Raw genomic sequence first — 16,959 nt, 5'->3', positions numbered from 1 at the left:
CATTCTGAAAAATCTTGGCGTGGTATGTTCCTTACACCCTTCACAATATTGCTCATCCTGTATAAATGATCACATTATGTGTTTATGGTAATAATAAGCAGCTTACACGTGCTTGTGTCCGTTTATCTTGCAGACACTGGTTTGTTTTGGATCAGCCACGCGTTTCAGTTGTCGTTGTCCTTTGTTCCGGGGGTTTGTGTTTATATTGAGAGCTTGTATTCTGTTCACGATTGATTCCGGAGTTTTCCTCTGTTTTGCGTGGTTTCTCTTTTTGTCGCTCTACCCATATATGCACTGGTTCTCCGGTGGATCAATGCAGATGCTCACGTTTTCTTTACCTCTGAATATGGGTATCCTTCACCAGGACTCAATATGTATGATTCTTTTCTGTTTCCTGGTTATGATGGTCTGTAAATTGTAAACATTGGGTTTGATGGATTTTGACTTTGGAGTGCTAAGTATTGGCAGTTAAATACACATCCTTTTTTCCTGGCTCAAAAATGATACTTATGTTTTACTGTTAACTAGTCAATGTACATGCTGCTAGCAGAATATACAAGACAACACGCTTCGTACTTGATATCTCTGTAAGGCTACAGTATGGAAAAATCAGAAGCAAAATTATTGTGCCCATAATCTGCAGAAAGTTGGATTAAAATTCTTAAAGTTACAGCATGGCAGCTGCGACTGGAACTTTAGCCAAATGTGCGTCAAAATGCACTCCTATAGGTCAGGTTCAATTGAAATCCACCCAAATCTTGAATCCAGCTACTGAAAATCTGGAATCAAATCAGAGCGTTGCCCTGCAGCTGCAGGCAGAAAGTATTAACCATGAGACCACATGTGTTGTGATCAGGATGAGTACGTTGCCATATGTAGTAAGTTATACAAATCTGACATCTTTGACTGTTAGTGTTCCAAGGAGGTTAATCTGCACTCTAATTTCTTGTAATCTTAAACAACTCAAGTCCCTTTCCGTTTTTAGTATCATATATTCAAATGGAAAAGTCATGGTAAGAAATCCATCCAAGGAATAAGGAATCTTTGCAGGGATACGCCGTTCATTGGTGTTCGTTCATGCCTTTCTTGCCTTGCATGTTTCTTCAGCATAACTTCTCCCAAGCAAATCAATGTGCTTTCTTCCCTACGCGCCATCTCCCATTTCATTTTCCAGCTGGCGTCCACACAAAGAAAACTCTGCCAATAGGCCAAAGTTTTGTTTCATCATGCTCCCTTCCTTCTATAAAATGTTGCCCATGGATACCCAGCCAGTCACAGCTTCACAGCATTCTTCTTCTTCCTCCTCCATACAGAAACCAGAGCATTCTTCTTCGCCTTGTTTCTTTCCAAGCCACCATGGCCTCCAAGCTGAGTTTCAAGAGGACAGACAGCATCGCGGAAAGCATGCCCGATGCACTAAGGCAGAGCCGGTACCAGATGAAGAAATGCTTCCAGAGGTAAACCTAACTTAGAAGAAGGCATCATCTATGAATTCAAGGGTTATCATTTGCAGTTCTAAAAACAAAAATTTCGGATGTGATAATATTTCAGGTATGTTTCCAAGGGAAAGAGGCTCTTGAAGAACCAGCAGCTCATAGAGGAGCTGGAGAAATCACTGGATGACAAAGTCGAGAAGGAAAAGCTTGTTGAAGGCTTCCTGGGTTACATTATTTGTTCCACGCAGGTGATCTCATCTCACCTTAACAGCTTTTGCAGCAAACATTAAACCTGTATTAACAAAACTTACATAACTCTTATCTCTGCAGGAAGCAGTGGTGCTACCACCTTATGTTGCATTTGCTGTCAGGATGAATCCTGGCATCTGGGAGTATGTCAAAGTTCATTCTGATGATCTGTCGGTCGAAGGAATCACACCATCTGAGTACCTCAAGTTCAAGGAGACATTATATGACGAGAACTGGTCTGCATTCTTCACCGATCTAATACTCAGAGCCTTTACATACATTGATCACAAATGTGTTGATGCCAACTGAAAAAAAAATTATGTGGTCTTATCTCACTTTCAGGGCCAAGGATGACAACTCACTGGAAGTAGATTTCGGTGCTCTTGACCTCTCAACACCCCATCTGACACTGCCATCGTCCATAGGAAATGGGCTCCAGTTTGTGTCCAAATTCATGTCTTCGAAGCTGGGCGACAAGCCTGAAATCAGCATGAAACCGTTGCTGTACTATTTGCTTTCGCTAAACTACCGTGGCGAGGTAAGGCAATGACAATCTGATCACCTATCCATGTTGCATATATTGACAGAAGTTTAAAAATAACCAACCGAGCGAACCTAACTATACCCTGATCATCTGATGAACATGCAGAAGCTGATGGTTAACGACACCATCGATACAGTGAACAAGCTTCAGACAGCGCTGCTACTTGCAGAGGTATTTGTTAGTGGGTTGCCAAGATACACGCCATTCCTGAAGTTTGAACAGAGGTGATACACTTACTATATCAAGGAGATAAAATCTGTTTATGCAGATACCAGATATGCATTATACCTAAGGTTTCTGAACACAACGCTGTTTTCAGATTTCAAGAGTGGGGATTGGAGAAAGGGTGGGGTGACAATGCTGAAAGGTGCAAAGAGACGCTGAATTTCCTCTCTGAAGTGCTACAAGCGCCGGACCCTATCAACATGGAGAAGTTCTTCAGCAGAGTTCCATCCATATTCAACATAGTCATCTTCTCCATCCACGGCTACTTTGGCCAAGAGAAGGTTCTTGGCTTGCCAGACACCGGTGGCCAGGTGGTCTACATCCTGGACCAAGTCAGGGCCCTTGAAGAGGAGTTGCTGCAAAGAATCAAGCTGCAGGGTCTGAACGTGACACCAAAGATTCTTGTGGTAAAGTTAACTATGTCATGATCTTGGCCATTCGTGATTCATATCTGCTCAGTGCTCACTTTATATATGTATATCAAATGCCCTAATGACTGTTAATTTTGTTCATGTAGCTGACTAGGCTGATACCAGATGCCAAGGGCACAAAATGCAATGTGGAGCTCGAGCCAGTTGAAAATACAAAACATTCCCACATACTTCGTGTGCCATTCAAGACTGAAGACGGCAAGGAGTTGCGCCAGTGGGTGTCCCGGTTTGACATCTATCCTTACCTAGAGAGATATGCCCAGGTTTGCCAACTATCACTTTTTTTTTTGAGGGAACAAGAGGGGTCAGCTACCCCTACTGAATTGCCAACTATCACTTCTTACTCATATATATGTAGGATGTAATATTTGAGTAGGTGGCTTGCTCTGCTCACCATGTCACCATGGTAATTTCAGGATTCGTGTGCCAAAATTCTTGACATTTTGGAGGGCAAGCCAGACCTGATCATCGGCAACTATACCGATGGCAACTTAGTGGCGTCTCTCATGTCAAGCAAGCTAGGGGTCACTCAGGTGAAATAATGGGGTCATCAAGTAGTCTTGAAAGATTACCTTTTTTGCTACCAACAAAAATTTGGTATGACAGAAAATGATCTTATTGACAGGGGACAATCGCACACGCTCTAGAGAAGACAAAGTATGAAGATTCAGATGTCAAGTGGAGAGATCTGGACCAGAAGTACCATTTCTCCTGCCAATTCACTGCAGATATGATTGCCATGAATACTAGTGACTTTATCATCACTAGCACATACCAAGAAATTGCTGGAAGGTTCGTAGAATGTATCTAACTGTAACTTCAGTACACTAACAACTACTTCGACTCCTGGAAGGCCTGAAACATGAACATGTGATGCAGCAAAGAGAAGCCTGGCCAATATGAGCAACACTACGCATTCACAATGCCCGGGCTCTGTCGCTACGCCACAGGCATCAATGTCTTTGATCCAAAGTTCAACATTGCTGCACCCGGTGCAGACCAGTCCATCTACTTCCCCTTCACACAGAAGCAGAAGCGGCTGACAGATTTGCACCCACAGATTGAGGAGTTGCTCTACAGCAAGCAGGACACCGCTGAACACATGTAAGTTTTCCTCTCATGAACTGATGAAAGACACACACAGACTCTTATTCATAGGACAAGTTTGCTAACTGCTTTGATGCCATCAAATCAGAGGATATCTGGCAGACAGAAACAAGCCAATCATCTTCTCGATGGCAAGGCTGGACAAGGTGAAGAATATCACTGGACTAGTGGAGTGGTATGGCCAGAACAAGAGACTGAGGGACCTGGTTAACCTTGTTGTCGTTGCGGGCCTGCTGGAAGCATCGCAGTCCAAGGACCGGGAAGAGATTGAAGAAATCAACAAGATGCATAGCCTGATCGACAAGTATCAGCTGAAAGGACAGATTCGCTGGATCAAGGCACAGACTGACCGTGTCCGCAACGGTGAGCTGTACCGTTGCATTGCAGATACAAAGGGTGCATTTGTTCAGGTATGCAACGGCCGGCTTCTATGCTGTTTGATCATGAGAAATTTTTTTCAGAGAATGGAACTCAACTATAACTGTATAATAATATAATGCCTGCTGTGGTTTCAGCCTGCACTTTACGAAGCATTCGGGTTGACAGTCATTGAAGCGATGAACTGTGGATTGACAACCTTTGCAACAAATCAGGGAGGGCCAGCAGAGATCATTGTGGACGGTGTCTTTGGTTTCCACATAAACCCAATGAATGGCAGGGAGGCAAGCAACAAGATTGCCGATTTCTTCCAAAAGTGCAAGGAAGACCCAAGCTATTGGAACAAGGTGTCCAGTGCTGGGCTCCAGCGCATCTACGAATGGTAGGTGCCATACCATAACATGATTGACCTTACCTCTTGTACACATCTGATGAGAAAAGAAAGCTAAACATATGTTGTTTGCTCGGCAGCTACACATGGAAGATTTATGCAACTAAAGTCCTGAACATGGGTTCAACGTATGGCTTCTGGAAGACTCTGAACAAGGAGGATAGAGTAGCCAAACAGCGCTACCTGCAGATGTTCTACAATCTTCAGTTCAGGAATCTGGTGAGCTGATAATTCATTTGGTTATCTGATGGAACGGCGACAATGCTGCAATCATCAAGGTTGCAGTAAAACGATGTCTGATGAATGATGTTATATGTCATCCATGCAGGCAAAGACTGTCCCAAGGGTATTCGAACATCCTCCGCAAGCCCCAGCAAGCGCAGGGCCTAGCACAATGACAGTAACGAGGCCGAAAGAAAGGCAAGTGTGCCCACTCTTAAGAACTCTACTGAAGAGAGACCGGGGAAGCAACTGACTGACCAATTTGTTGTTTAACAATTCCAAATCTGGTTGCTGCAGAAAGCCACAGACTAGGATTCAGAGGTGAGGCTTCTTGCCCTGCAGATTTAACTGCAAAACCTAGCGATAAATTGACTGAGTGTACGTTGCTTACTGATTCTTCAATGCCTGCTCCTTGTGTTGTTGTCAGGATCATGACCAGCTTGATGGGGCAGAAGTCTTCTACTTCTGAATAATATATAGAGCCAGAGATATGATGAATATGCATGATCTCCTGAATCCAAGGTCCTGGTGGCTGCACATATTCATTCCACTGATACCGGACCAGATCAGTGTATATTGTGAAGTGATTGTTGTGTATGCATGTGTAGTTTTCATTTGTTGACTATTGATTGGAGAGATGGATGCTGTAAAGAGAGTGAAAGTGTACATGGTTACAATTGATAATAATATATGAAAAGGATTGAGAATGCTGTGTCAAAAGAATGTGCTGCAGCTGATGCAAATCCAAATGTGCTGCACCCCAGATAGCAAGATTTTTTTTTGAAAATCCAAATGCAAGTCACAAACACTGACAACTACAACCCAGAAGCCACAGTTCGAAAAGGACGTTCAGAAATATGTGAATAGCACCTCACAAGAAGAAAATGATATGATCCGAAAGATAATAGTCTCAAAATAACATATGGGATCCCTCCAGTACAAGCTCTGGCCGGCCTTCTTCAAACAAATACTAAGCAAATGCACTGAAACACAGCGTCTTTGAACACGGTTTGCTAATAGCAAGCAGATTATTACTGACCAAACAAACTACAACACCAAGCAAATCAAATTTCAGGCAGGCTGCCTGCTTATCTTGTTAGGAGTCATGCAATCAAAGCATCGCCTCTACTGCTTGTAGACACAGGCTCCGGATCATCAGCAGTAGAACATGACGTTCTTGACACTGTCCTTCAGTGCGGGAAGGGGCCTAACGGCTCCGCCGGTGGTGGCACGGGTACTGCGGGATGTCGATGAGCTGGACGGCGCTCCTCCACGAGCGCCGCTCGCCAGTGATCCGCTGTCTGAGCTGTCAGGCTCCATGTAGAATCGGGCGCGGAATGCAGCCAGATGAGCATAGTACGCTGGTGGGACTGCAAGGCATATGCATTTTGGTTTATTTGTTGCTCGCCCATCAATTCAGTAATGTACAACTCTGATAAATTCAACTCCCTTTCAGAAAAATCGAGACAACTTACCAATGGATACAGAACGTGTGCACCTCGCGTAACTGCACCAGCAATTTGACAAGTTATTAGTACACAGTTCAGGGAACTCACACCTCTTTAAGCAGCTGAGACAGTTGAGATAGATGAACTGTATAGGAAGTATAAGATTGGCCAGGCAGAGAAGCTTACGTGTAGCAAAGGTTGTTGGTAAGGGTCTGCAATGCATCAGCTGTGAAGTTGTTTTCATCCCACAAGACATGGTAGTGAGCAGGACGGCTCGTGCCCTTGATGCCAGCATGGCTGCACAGGAAGAAGTCGAACTCTGTAGGATGGCAGATCTTCGAGTCCACAACAGTACCTGTAATTTCACCCAAACCAAAACAATGCCCAAAGGGTTCTCTAGTTAAGTTTCCAAAAGACTGCAGCAGTATGTATATCATTCCATTTCGAAAACAATAATTAATACCCACCAGGAAGTATGTTCCCACTTGTGTCGACTGAATTCTTATCATTGTGGTTGTGTGCAAACAACCTCGTGTGGTGCCGTTTCTGGACCACGATGAAAGTCACCTGCGGTTGGTAATTTGCTTCCAGCGATGCACACGCCTAAGGCACACATTAACATCATCAACTATAACTTGCAAGTTGCAATAACCCTATGTCTCCAAAAGGAAAAGGAAAGAAGAAAGTTACCTTTCGGATTGCATCCAATTCATGCAGTAGAACTTGGTAGAACTGCCCTTCACTCACACCATCCCTGTCAAAGGTAACCACATTAATTGGCCAAGGCTTCGAGTAACTAACCAGTTGCAGCAGCTCAAATGCAAAGTCGTGTAAGAAATCACGCACACACACCTGTAGAATAGTATCCTCTGAGGCTTTTGACCAGTTGATCTTTTGAAGGATATAAGAAGCTCCCTGCAAATGTGGAGCTCAGCATGTATTACTTGTGCTCTAGGTAAAAAAGACAAAAGGAGATGGGCCTTGCTGGCATACCTGATCATGCCACCACAAATGGTTCCTTTCTGAGGATCATGTGTGACCTTATACAGATCCTCTATTAACTCTTGCCTATGAGATTGAGCAGAAACTAAACCAGCATACTTTGTCACCTCAGGCCAATCTTGGGAAGCCACAACCTGCAGGGTAATACAAACAATGAAACAAATTGCCAGTGTATGTGCGAATGAACAGTCACAAAACATGAGTCCAATAGTTCAACTTACAGCAGCAATGGAAGGGCTGCTATCTTCACCAGGATGAGGATGGGTCACATCCGCACCAAATATGATGGTAGGCTTGTCAGTCACCAAAGGAATGCGTCTTGACACTGCATCAGCCAGCACTGTGTTCCTTCCTCCAACCTTTGAAAACAAATAAAATTTCCTTTTTGGACTCGACAACTGAAAAAAATGCAACACAAACAAAAGCATAGTTGATAGAAAACCAACCTTGACATTTATCTTCAGAGCAAGATTTGCCAGTATCTGTTTGTTCATCTTAAAAACTTGCTTTGCACAGCAGCATTGTGAAACTAATCCAAGGTCAATTTCACAGATACGCTTCAAATCACCTGAGACCAACACAGAGCAATCAACACAAATCATTAGCACGGCAGCTGGAATAAATATAAGAACTACACAGGGTTTCAAGTTCATGTACCATAAAGAGAACCATTATTATCAGGAAGTATTCCAATAAGCAAATCGAGTTCTCTGCGCTGTGGTCCGAGCATGTTCATTGCATCATGGAACCTTGCTTTCAGAGCTCTCTCCACTTTATCAGGATGTGCATATATAAGCGGAAGAATAGGCTCCAGGGCAAAGTCCTACACAGGCACCTTATGTTGTTAGTTGTTACTTCCATAAACCAGTAGATGGAGTAAATACTTATCATTTCAGAAATCGTTTTAAGGGATACTTGCCATTCCCGAGGCTTGGCACATGCGAGCAAGTTCACGACAGAATCCAATAGCAACGCTCTCTTGCACATTTCGAGCAAAATTGACACAAATCCAGCTCCTCACTCTACCACCGTTTACCATTTTCTAGACAAGGCAAAACGAAAATAAGTGATCTTGATGCGTAGTACATACATAGGTGTCATATTAGCAAAGGATAAAGCTACTTCTAATAGTTAGGTCACAATTGAACCAATACAGTGGCTTTAATGATTGAACAATATTTTAACAGAGCCAAAATTTTGACTGAAGGATCAATAGCTGCAAAGACAATTATCTGAACATGAATGCTCAGCAAAACTCTAGTCATATGCACTGTGAAGAGAAATTGATCAAGTGGATGGCATCTTAAAAAATGTTCATGTTTCTGAACAGAACAACTTACGCATATCATTTACTCATATAGATATAGCCAATATGTTTAACTATTTGGTTATAAACCTTTTTACACAATACTATTCAGAAAATGTTTAATACCTTGTTCATCATATTCCACTGCCCAACTCTAGGCAAGCAGTCCTTCTCTCTGCCAGTTTCATTATACTTGAGCTGCATCATAAGTAAAATATAAAATGTTGAATATGTTGCGAGGAAATATGACTGACGTTAGTTATCAAACCCACAAACAAAAGTTGCCTCAATTTATAAAACAGGAGTTATATTAATTATGACACAGAAGGGTGATACGAACAATAAAAAATATTTCACAAGCCACTGCTGCAATAAGAGTGGAGCAACCTTGGACCTCTTGCCCTTTATATTGTTCTTTTTCTCTATATTTTATCTATATACCCAGCAGGGGCTTCCCCTGCTGTTTTCGCTAAAAGAAACATATGAGTGGGTTTCAGCCTACCCGAGGAGCAGGTAAAATCCGTGCCTCAATTGAAGCCAAACGCTCACTGATCTTAATGCCAAACTCTTTAGCATAAGGATCCTCATGGTAAGAGTTATGATTCACCGTCTGTGGGCACAAAAAAAAAGGTTGTCATTTGCATAAGCATATGAAGTCACGAAGGAAAGGAGAACCCAAATAGAACCAGAACAAGGGGGAGAAACATATTACCTGAACAATGTCACGCTCCCGATCAAGTGGGCGCTGGCATGTCTCCTCTAAAAGAGCTCTTATCTGACTCTGGTTTAATCTCTTAGAGTACCTCTGTCCCTCCACTATTTTGCAGACCTGAATAAACTCAGATTTTTAAGCACACATTAGAAACAAAGGTTTTGCCATCAAAGGTTAGACAGGGACAAGTCGGTGTGTAGAGATTTGCTAGAAAAGAGCAAGAGGAGCAGCTATAGCCACTAAGCTTACCTCCATTGGAAGGTAATTTGGGTGCTGCTGATTGCCAACCTGCAGACAGGGCAGGTAGGTGTGCTGGATGGTAAAGCCATAGGTCTCTTGAAAATATTGTACAACAGACTTCACTGCGCCACCATGATCAACAGGAAAACTGCAGCAAATAACATCAGCTTCTTTTAGGAAACTAAAAGGATTATCCCAGGGATTTTTTTTTCTCTGAACAAATGATCCAGAGAGGAAAAATGTAAACATAGGAGTGCATGAAGAAACAAGGAATGGCCATACGTTAGCTCCCGAGTTGCCTGAGATGTTAAACTAGCAATTCGATACTTCCGTCGCATGTTACCACGGTGCGTAACTTCCACCTTCACTCCTCTTAAGGCCTTCTTTATCTGAAATTGTGCACAATAACACATACATTAATCATCAAAATATTAAGTAAAGTGACATACAAAAAGCGAAAACTAGCAGCTTAGATATGTAAGACAAAATGAAACTGCTGAGGCCAATATGAAGAACTGGAAAGTGGGAACATATGTGGCAAATAATCGTCTGTTTCCAAGAAGCAGTATGCTAGACATTTGTTGTTTGATGAATTTAGCACTCTGCCTAACAGAAAGAAATGTACCAAGTTCCATTTAAGAACTAGTCAACTGATAAAATGTGAATGTGAAATGTTTGCTACTGTACCTTGACACGTTCAGCATCTGAGAGGGGCCTTGAGTGGATGTTGGTGTTTAAAAGCTGTTGAACAAAATCTATCACAGGTAATGGCTCAAAGAAAGCAGTTGCCGACATATCTGAAAAGACAGAAAAAGGTTAAAAGGTAAATTGAGTGAGAAGCATTCAATAATCTCCTAATTTAGCAGCACGAAAAAAATGAACTGAATAAAAAAAGTTCAACATAACAGAACCGGGTCTTGTGAACTTCAAAGAATGACTATCTCAAAAGGATGATAGGATATCATCTGCACATGCCTCAGTTAATGCTTTACACAAAAGTTATACAAGAACCTTAAGTTATGACTGATACTGCCTGCAACTTATGCATTACCAAATCATCTGCAATCTTATTCAATGGAATGCGAATACTTGCTGTGGCCTTTTCATCAGCAAGAGAAAATGATCATTCCTACCAGTCTATGATTTAGCTGTGAGGTCCTTCATGATTCATGACTAATAATTAGTCATAAGCAAAAGTGTCTAACAGACAGCACTGCAACCATCAGAGATGTGATGCTAACACGGAGCTAGCTCATGGAATTAAACATTTGCATGTCATCACCCAAATTAGATATGTGATGGGAGGACATAGTAAAGTGTAACAAGAGGACCCTGGTTTAATCATGTATCTCATACATACATCTATGAGAGACAGAGTTTTACCAATATTCAATGACAAGCCCATTTGAGTAGGCCGAATGCTCTGGTAAAACCCACGCCAGCTTTCTATTCCCTCACCAAGGGATCGCCTCCTCCCCAGGTCAGGAGAGAAAAATGATCGCCCAAATGGTGCATATCTTTAAAAAAGAGAGTCCAATCATCATTGTAAGATTCACACTAATGTATCCTATTATCTGAAACCTAGAGGCTAATTTTAATTACCTTGTTGTTGGCAGCTCCCGCAGAACAATATCAAGAACTTGCAAGGCTTCTTGAGGAGCCTCTGCTTGCCTTCCAGCTAAAAATTGCTCCAGACGACGGAGATCAGCCCTTGCAGCAAATTTAATCACTACCTTGTATGTTTTCTTACGCCTAGACATAGAAAACAACAACAACAACAACAACAACATAGCCTTTCAGTCCCAAGCAAGTTGGGGTAGGCTAACGCCTAGACCTAGAAAAGACGATAGGAAATGTCAAACAGAATATGCTATTTTCTAGGTCGGGAAAACATTGACAAAAGTGGCTCAAGGATACCTCTCTACTCCAGAACCACCATCTTCCTCAATTAGAGTGATGTGAAATTCTTTTGAAATGAATGGCAGTGGACCAGCCGTGTATAGGCTCTTTCTACCATCATAGGCTGGAAGCCGCCCTCCCAAGTATGACATCTTGTGCAGCTTCACCAGCTCTTCCATGACAGAACGGTTCACAATTCGCGATGTAACTTCCGGGGTGATTGAAACCTGATAGGATACACCACATGATTAAAAATCAAAGTAAAAAAACATTTAGGTAAGGTTATAAAGATTCAAGAGAATGTTGAAAGGGATAGACCAACGTACATCATACTGATGAAGATCCTTGTCAGGTAATTCAGCAAAGAAGTGATTTGCCTTCACCAAACACCTGGTGCCAATACTTCCACTTCCTGGGCGGTGAGGAAACTTATATGCATTGCTCGACACTGGAAATGCTTGCACAATGTCTTGGCACATGCTTGATTCGTCCTGTACAGACAAATCTTTCAGCTGATCCGTAACTTCTACAGTAGAAGCTCTTGGTGACAGATCCAGAGAGCCTGCTTCTGGTGAGATGTTATCAGGTTCATGTGAAGTTTCCATTGCTTGGCGCAGCTCGGGAGCTATGGTGGACGGGCCTGCCCCACGTCCACCTCTACCACCACCATAGTAGTGTGGTGGCTGCACTTCTCTGTAAGCCTGACCTTGGCCCATATATCCTGCAGCAGGGCCAGCAGGCTGCCACCTCTGCGACATGATGGCTCCGCGAGGTTGTGACATGGAACCCTGTCCATGCTGGTAGTAGCCAGTTCCACGACCACCTTGTGGGAGTTTTTGATGGTAGGAGCCACCGCGGCCACGGAAACCTCTTCCAGGACCTCTTCCACCACCACCGGGCTCAGCAGCCTGTGAGCCCTCGCCAAACCCAGGCAGTTTCGGTCTCCAAGATCCCATGCCGTGGGCAGTGAAACAGTGAGGCTGACAAACTCAATGTGCTGCCAAGAGAGGAAAGTTCAGTTTTTAGGATTTGATCATCACTGTGAAAAATGAACACTTAAACAAGTTAAGGATGTTCATATAAAAACTTGGCTTGTTAGTGTTTAACAGAGTCACTCAACTTTACCTGTGGGTAGCACATGAGGATATAAAGTGGCTAAGCTATCATGAACAATTCAATGAACCTAGACAAGAAAGGATTTTTCTTGCAAGGATTTATAGATCGAGGCTATACAAAACTAAACAAAATAACTTACTGAGATTACTAAACCATCTAGAGCAACTGAAACAAGATAGATTATTGAGCCTTTTACCCGTGTGCCATTATAAAAGATTGAAATTACCTGTGTACCATTGAAATTTTTAAAAGTTCTCCAATACCCTTGCACGAAATTTCTTTTCCCTGCGTGCCACTTCCGTCTAATTTGCCGTTAACAACAGCTAACGGCCAATCGAAAAGACGATTTTGCCCTTAGTGATAGAATGCATCAAAATTTTGATTTTTCCCCTGGTGCAACTGTAACCCTCTGTGTTGCAAAAAAAAAAAACTTCACTTTTTCATTTTAGCTCCGGCAACATCTCAGTGGCTGAGAAGCGCTCCGGCTGTCGGTCCCCTTGCTCGGCGTGCCGCGTGAGCGAGGAGAGAGATTACCTGTTAGAGTCAAAGCTGGTTTTCTTGGTTCCGTGAAGCTCAAGGTTTGGAGTAGTACTTTCTTTGTTTTAGTACATATAGTCATATACTGAATTTGTTTTCTGTAATACGGAGGAATGGGTACATACATGGAGTACTAAATGCAGACGAAATCAAAAACTAATTGCAGAGTTTGCTTTAACTTTGCGAGACGAATCTTTTGAGCCTAATTAGTTAATGTTTGGACAATAATTCACAAATACAAACAAAATGTTACAGTGGGAAATCTTTTACTGTGCAAAGTTTGCACATCCAAATTTTGGCCAACTAAACGCACCCTAGGTTCCATGGAGCAGGTTGGGACAAGAGCCAGTTTTGGTTTATCTTGATCGAATTTTTATACTAGCTGAACCAGCAACACAAGTTGAAGGTTGCAGCGAGGATGCTGTCCAGGAAGCAAAAAGAAGTCGAGTTAGGGTAATAAACTTCTGATGACAGCTAAGTGATTTTTGCAATTAATGTTGGATCCATGCACATACTGATTTTTTGGTTTACACAGGAAATGGAGATCAAATTGTTGGAGCGCCAACAGCAACTGAAATCTGAACTAGTATGTGACAGTACTGTTTCTATGTGTTGTTGGGATAGTCAAGAGGAAGAAGAAGAAGAGGGAGTGGGAAAAGAAATAGAAACTTTAGCTGGGTCCAGATGCGAAACTCGTGACTCGTATGAACAGGTGTGAACAATGCTAGTTGACTACGGGTTGATTAGTGAAAGGTCCACGGTGCCTAGTGCAAAGTGCCTGTTTCTGGTTTTTCTTTTTCTTTTATTTATTACATATAATAATCGGCTGAAATTTAGAAAATCCATAGCAAAGCGTAGAAAAATGCTAAAATGGAAAATCCAGTTTTGTTGAAAAATGGAAATCTAGTTTTGCTAAAATGAAAAATGCATATCGATGATAAATTTGGACCTCTTTTATGTCTGAATGTACTTAATTTAAATACTTATTTTGGCTGTCGCAGTTGTCAAATTTTTTAGATGTATCGCAAATTTACTGTATTTATTAGAATTTTTATGTGCACATATACAAGTTATTACAGTGAATTTTTTATAGCGGTATAGAGGAAAAAGTGAAGTTTTTTTTGCAACACAGACGGTTACAGTGGCACCAGGGGAAAAATCAAAATTTTGATGCATTCTACCACTAAGGGCAAAATCGTCTTTTCGGTTGGCCGTTAGATGTTGTTACCGGCAAATTAGACGGAAGTGGCACGCAGGGAAAAGAAATTTCGTGCAAGGGTACTGGAGAACTTTTAAAAATTTCAATGGTACATAGGTAATTTCAATCTTTTATAATGGCAGACAAGTAAAAGGCTCTAGATTATTACAGTATGAGAAAACAGTAGTGAAGTTAGGCATGAGAAGACTGAACTCTGAAGGGAAGAAGACAATACTAGGCGCAGACATGGAAACTCAAACACCGTTTCTGGAGCTGGAAATGGCTCCAAAACAAACAAGGCCCACTAATCAAGAAGCACACTATTTACAGTCCAGATGCATGCTAAATAGACCAAACAAAAATTATCATAGATCAGAGAAAATATTTTCATTACACCCACCCAGAAACTGTGTCAAAAATCGTATCTTTCCTACAGGACAAAAACTACAGAGCATTGCAGCATGCTTACCCCACAAAATATGCACAGGAGAGAAAGGAATCAAGTGTGACATCTTCTACAGAGAAATATCCGATAAGATTGAATGTTGCAAGCTAAAGGCCTCCGCTTCTGGCCCCAACATAAACCACAGATCCACATTACAATGCAAGATTTGCGACCCGCAAGAAGAACACGGGCGTGAGTGATTCTCCGGGGAGAAGGACGACAGAGCAGAGGGGGGAGGAAAGCAACTGAAAGAAGAGGGCAAGGAAACTAGAGGGAGCATCTCGTGGGGGAAGAAGCAGAAGCCCGCTTGTGATCACCTTAGGGAGGCGGAGATGAAGCTTGCAGGGGGAAGTAGAGCAGGACCCTCCCTCCCTGTTCTTTCAGTGGAGCGGAGCGAAGCAGAATGCGAGTGATTGATGTGGAGAGAAGAGGGGGGAGACGCCAAGAGGATGTATTTAAGGAGCAAGGAGTCAACAGACACAACAAGCTTCTTGTGTGGGCCTGCTATCTTCAATTTCTTCTCTGGTGGTCTTGTGTTGCTCTCTTCTCTTTGGTTGGGTGCTTGGGTTGGTTGGAGGAGTATTATGTTGGTTGGTCAGGAGATATAATATATACTTAACTCTGGGTATTTTCAAGTGTTTACCTTTTGAACCCTTGCTTAGTTTCCAACCCAAAACTTTACGTCATATCACATCGAATGAATGGACACATGTATGAAATATTAAATATAAACTAAAAAATAACTAATTGCACAGTTTACGACTAATTTACGAGAAGAATCTTTTAAGCCTAATTAGTCCATATTTTAACATAAAGTGCTATAGTACACATGTGCTAATGATGAATTAATTAGACTTAATAAATTCGTTTCGCGGTTTACTGATGGATTCTGTAATTTGTTTTTTTATTAACACCCCATACGACTCCCATATAAGACTATCTCCAACAATGGAGACCTAAACACAACACGCATTGTACGATTTAGGTTATGCACCGTAGAAAAGGTCCGTACCTAAAATTTAGATTCTCCAACAGGGGACGCAAATCAACCCTCTTCTTCCTCGGTCTCTCCGCCGCCCACCCATCTCCAAGTTCTTGGCACCTCACACCTCCGCCGTGGCGCTCCCTGCTCCTCACGTCCACCGGTGGGCATGGGCGCGACTGCCCCCACCCAGCGTCGCCCGCGTTTCGCTTCCATCTCCAAGTTCCTGGCGCCGGTGGCCACGAGATCCGGCAGTGAGAGGACGCCACCGCTCCCCGCCGGCGCCTCGTCCTCCTCCTTCGCCAGGACCCTACGCCGCGGTGGGGCGCACCACTCGCGCCTGCGCACCGCGCTCGTCGTCTCCTCCTACCTGCTCGTGGGGAACAAGGCCGTGCAGGCCGCCGCCACGCATCCGGCTGCTCCTCGCCGCACCAGCCCTGCCTGGCTGCGCCGGCCGCGTCCGCCGTGGACCCGCTGATAGCTCCCCGCCGCGGGCTCGCCTCGCCGAGCCAGCCACGCCTCGCCGCGGGCCCACCGCTACGGCGCCAGACATTTGCGTCCTCTCTCTCGCGAGACACTTATTTGCCTTTCGATTTGCCTACTACGCAAAATGCGTCCTTTGTTTGGGTATTCTGTTGGAGCTCGTTTCTTGATTAAAAAAAAACACTGTGAATCACCTATTTTAGATTTGGGTGGTGTCGTTGGAGACCGTCTAACATGGGACGTAACATCCAAATCAAGTCCTCGGTACTATACCGCCGCAATAGTGCAGAAATGCATTCTGCCTTGACTGGGTAGAGCAGAGACTAGAGCAGAGTAATGATGTACTATTGATGTGTGTTTGAACTGTAGAAATAATAAAAAAAAACTCAACCGACACCTCAGAAATATCTGCCTTGGGATATAAGAAAAGGAATAGTTGTAAAACTAGAACTTATACGCTCTGTTTGTTTGGCTGATAAGCCATGGTTGAAAGTACTGTAAGCTGATTTGTTGTGAGAGAAAAATATTATTCGTTGGCTGAAAAATTATAACTTATAAGCCAAGTGAATATGGCGATAGTTCATTTCCCTAAAAAATGGTATACTCAC

The 16,959-nt window shown here is 42.9% G+C and overlaps 2 protein-coding genes and 1 long non-coding RNA gene across 3 annotated transcripts; 2 read left to right on the top strand and 1 right to left on the bottom strand.

Moving 5' to 3' along the window:
* Position 1: 1 nt before the first annotated feature.
* LOC136529832 (sucrose synthase 7-like) lies at positions 2–5,693 on the top strand. Its single transcript, XM_066522891.1, has 17 exons — positions 2–22; positions 134–1,457; positions 1,552–1,684; positions 1,767–1,921; positions 2,028–2,223; positions 2,335–2,453; positions 2,549–2,861; positions 2,972–3,148; positions 3,302–3,418; positions 3,511–3,677; positions 3,765–3,989; positions 4,081–4,402; positions 4,508–4,752; positions 4,842–4,980; positions 5,090–5,181; positions 5,281–5,304; positions 5,411–5,693. Exons 2-17 carry the CDS (start codon positions 1,078–1,080, stop codon positions 5,454–5,456), a joined length of 2,850 nt encoding a protein of 949 aa, XP_066378988.1. The 5' UTR covers positions 2–22; positions 134–1,077; the 3' UTR covers positions 5,457–5,693.
* Positions 5,694–5,873: 180 nt separating this feature from the next.
* LOC136529831 (protein argonaute 1D-like) lies at positions 5,874–15,436 on the bottom strand. Its single transcript, XM_066522890.1, has 22 exons — positions 15,204–15,436; positions 11,917–12,587; positions 11,609–11,817; positions 11,294–11,443; positions 11,075–11,208; positions 10,379–10,488; positions 9,974–10,080; positions 9,701–9,839; positions 9,452–9,568; positions 9,242–9,349; positions 8,866–8,937; positions 8,353–8,475; positions 8,091–8,256; positions 7,880–8,001; positions 7,655–7,792; positions 7,425–7,567; positions 7,284–7,346; positions 7,122–7,185; positions 6,899–7,034; positions 6,618–6,786; positions 6,459–6,490; positions 5,874–6,353 (listed from the first exon to the last, which is right to left on the bottom strand). The coding sequence occupies exons 2-22, from the start codon at positions 12,544–12,546 to the stop codon at positions 6,139–6,141; spliced, it is 3,147 nt and encodes a 1,048-aa protein (XP_066378987.1). The 5' UTR covers positions 12,547–12,587; positions 15,204–15,436; the 3' UTR covers positions 5,874–6,138.
* On the top strand, positions 13,184–13,833 carry LOC136527741 (uncharacterized). The gene is made up of 3 exons (XR_010776918.1): positions 13,184–13,284; positions 13,562–13,696; positions 13,779–13,833. It is a non-coding gene; the product is annotated as an uncharacterized lncRNA (long non-coding RNA).
* Positions 15,437–16,959: the final 1,523 nt, after the last annotated feature.

This window comes from Miscanthus floridulus, chromosome 19 (assembly GCF_019320115.1).
Source record: "Miscanthus floridulus cultivar M001 chromosome 19, ASM1932011v1, whole genome shotgun sequence".
NCBI classification, from domain to species: Eukaryota; Viridiplantae; Streptophyta; class Magnoliopsida; order Poales; family Poaceae; genus Miscanthus; species Miscanthus floridulus.
Note: the sequence above shows the minus strand (reverse complement) of the source record. Positions and strands in the feature narration are given on the sequence as shown.

Excerpts from the sequence above, each read along its gene's own strand:
- LOC136529832 (XM_066522891.1), top strand. The coding sequence starts at position 1,078 with ATGCCTTTCTTGCCTTGCATGTTTCTTCAGCATAACTTCTCCCAAGCA. Across the intron at positions 3,419-3,510 it reads GCAAGCTAGGGGTCACTCAG|GGGACAATCGCACACGCTCT; the intron begins GTGAAATAATGG and ends TCTTATTGACAG. Across the intron at positions 4,981-5,089 it reads ATCTTCAGTTCAGGAATCTG|GCAAAGACTGTCCCAAGGGT; the intron begins GTGAGCTGATAA and ends TCATCCATGCAG.
- LOC136529831 (XM_066522890.1), bottom strand. The coding sequence starts at position 12,546 with ATGGGATCTTGGAGACCGAAACTGCCTGGGTTTGGCGAGGGCTCACAG. Across the intron at positions 8,938-9,241 it reads GGATTTTACCTGCTCCTCGG|CTCAAGTATAATGAAACTGG; the intron begins GTAGGCTGAAAC and ends CTTATGATGCAG. Across the intron at positions 7,186-7,283 it reads CAGAGGATACTATTCTACAG|GGATGGTGTGAGTGAAGGGC; the intron begins GTGTGTGTGCGT and ends TACCTTTGACAG.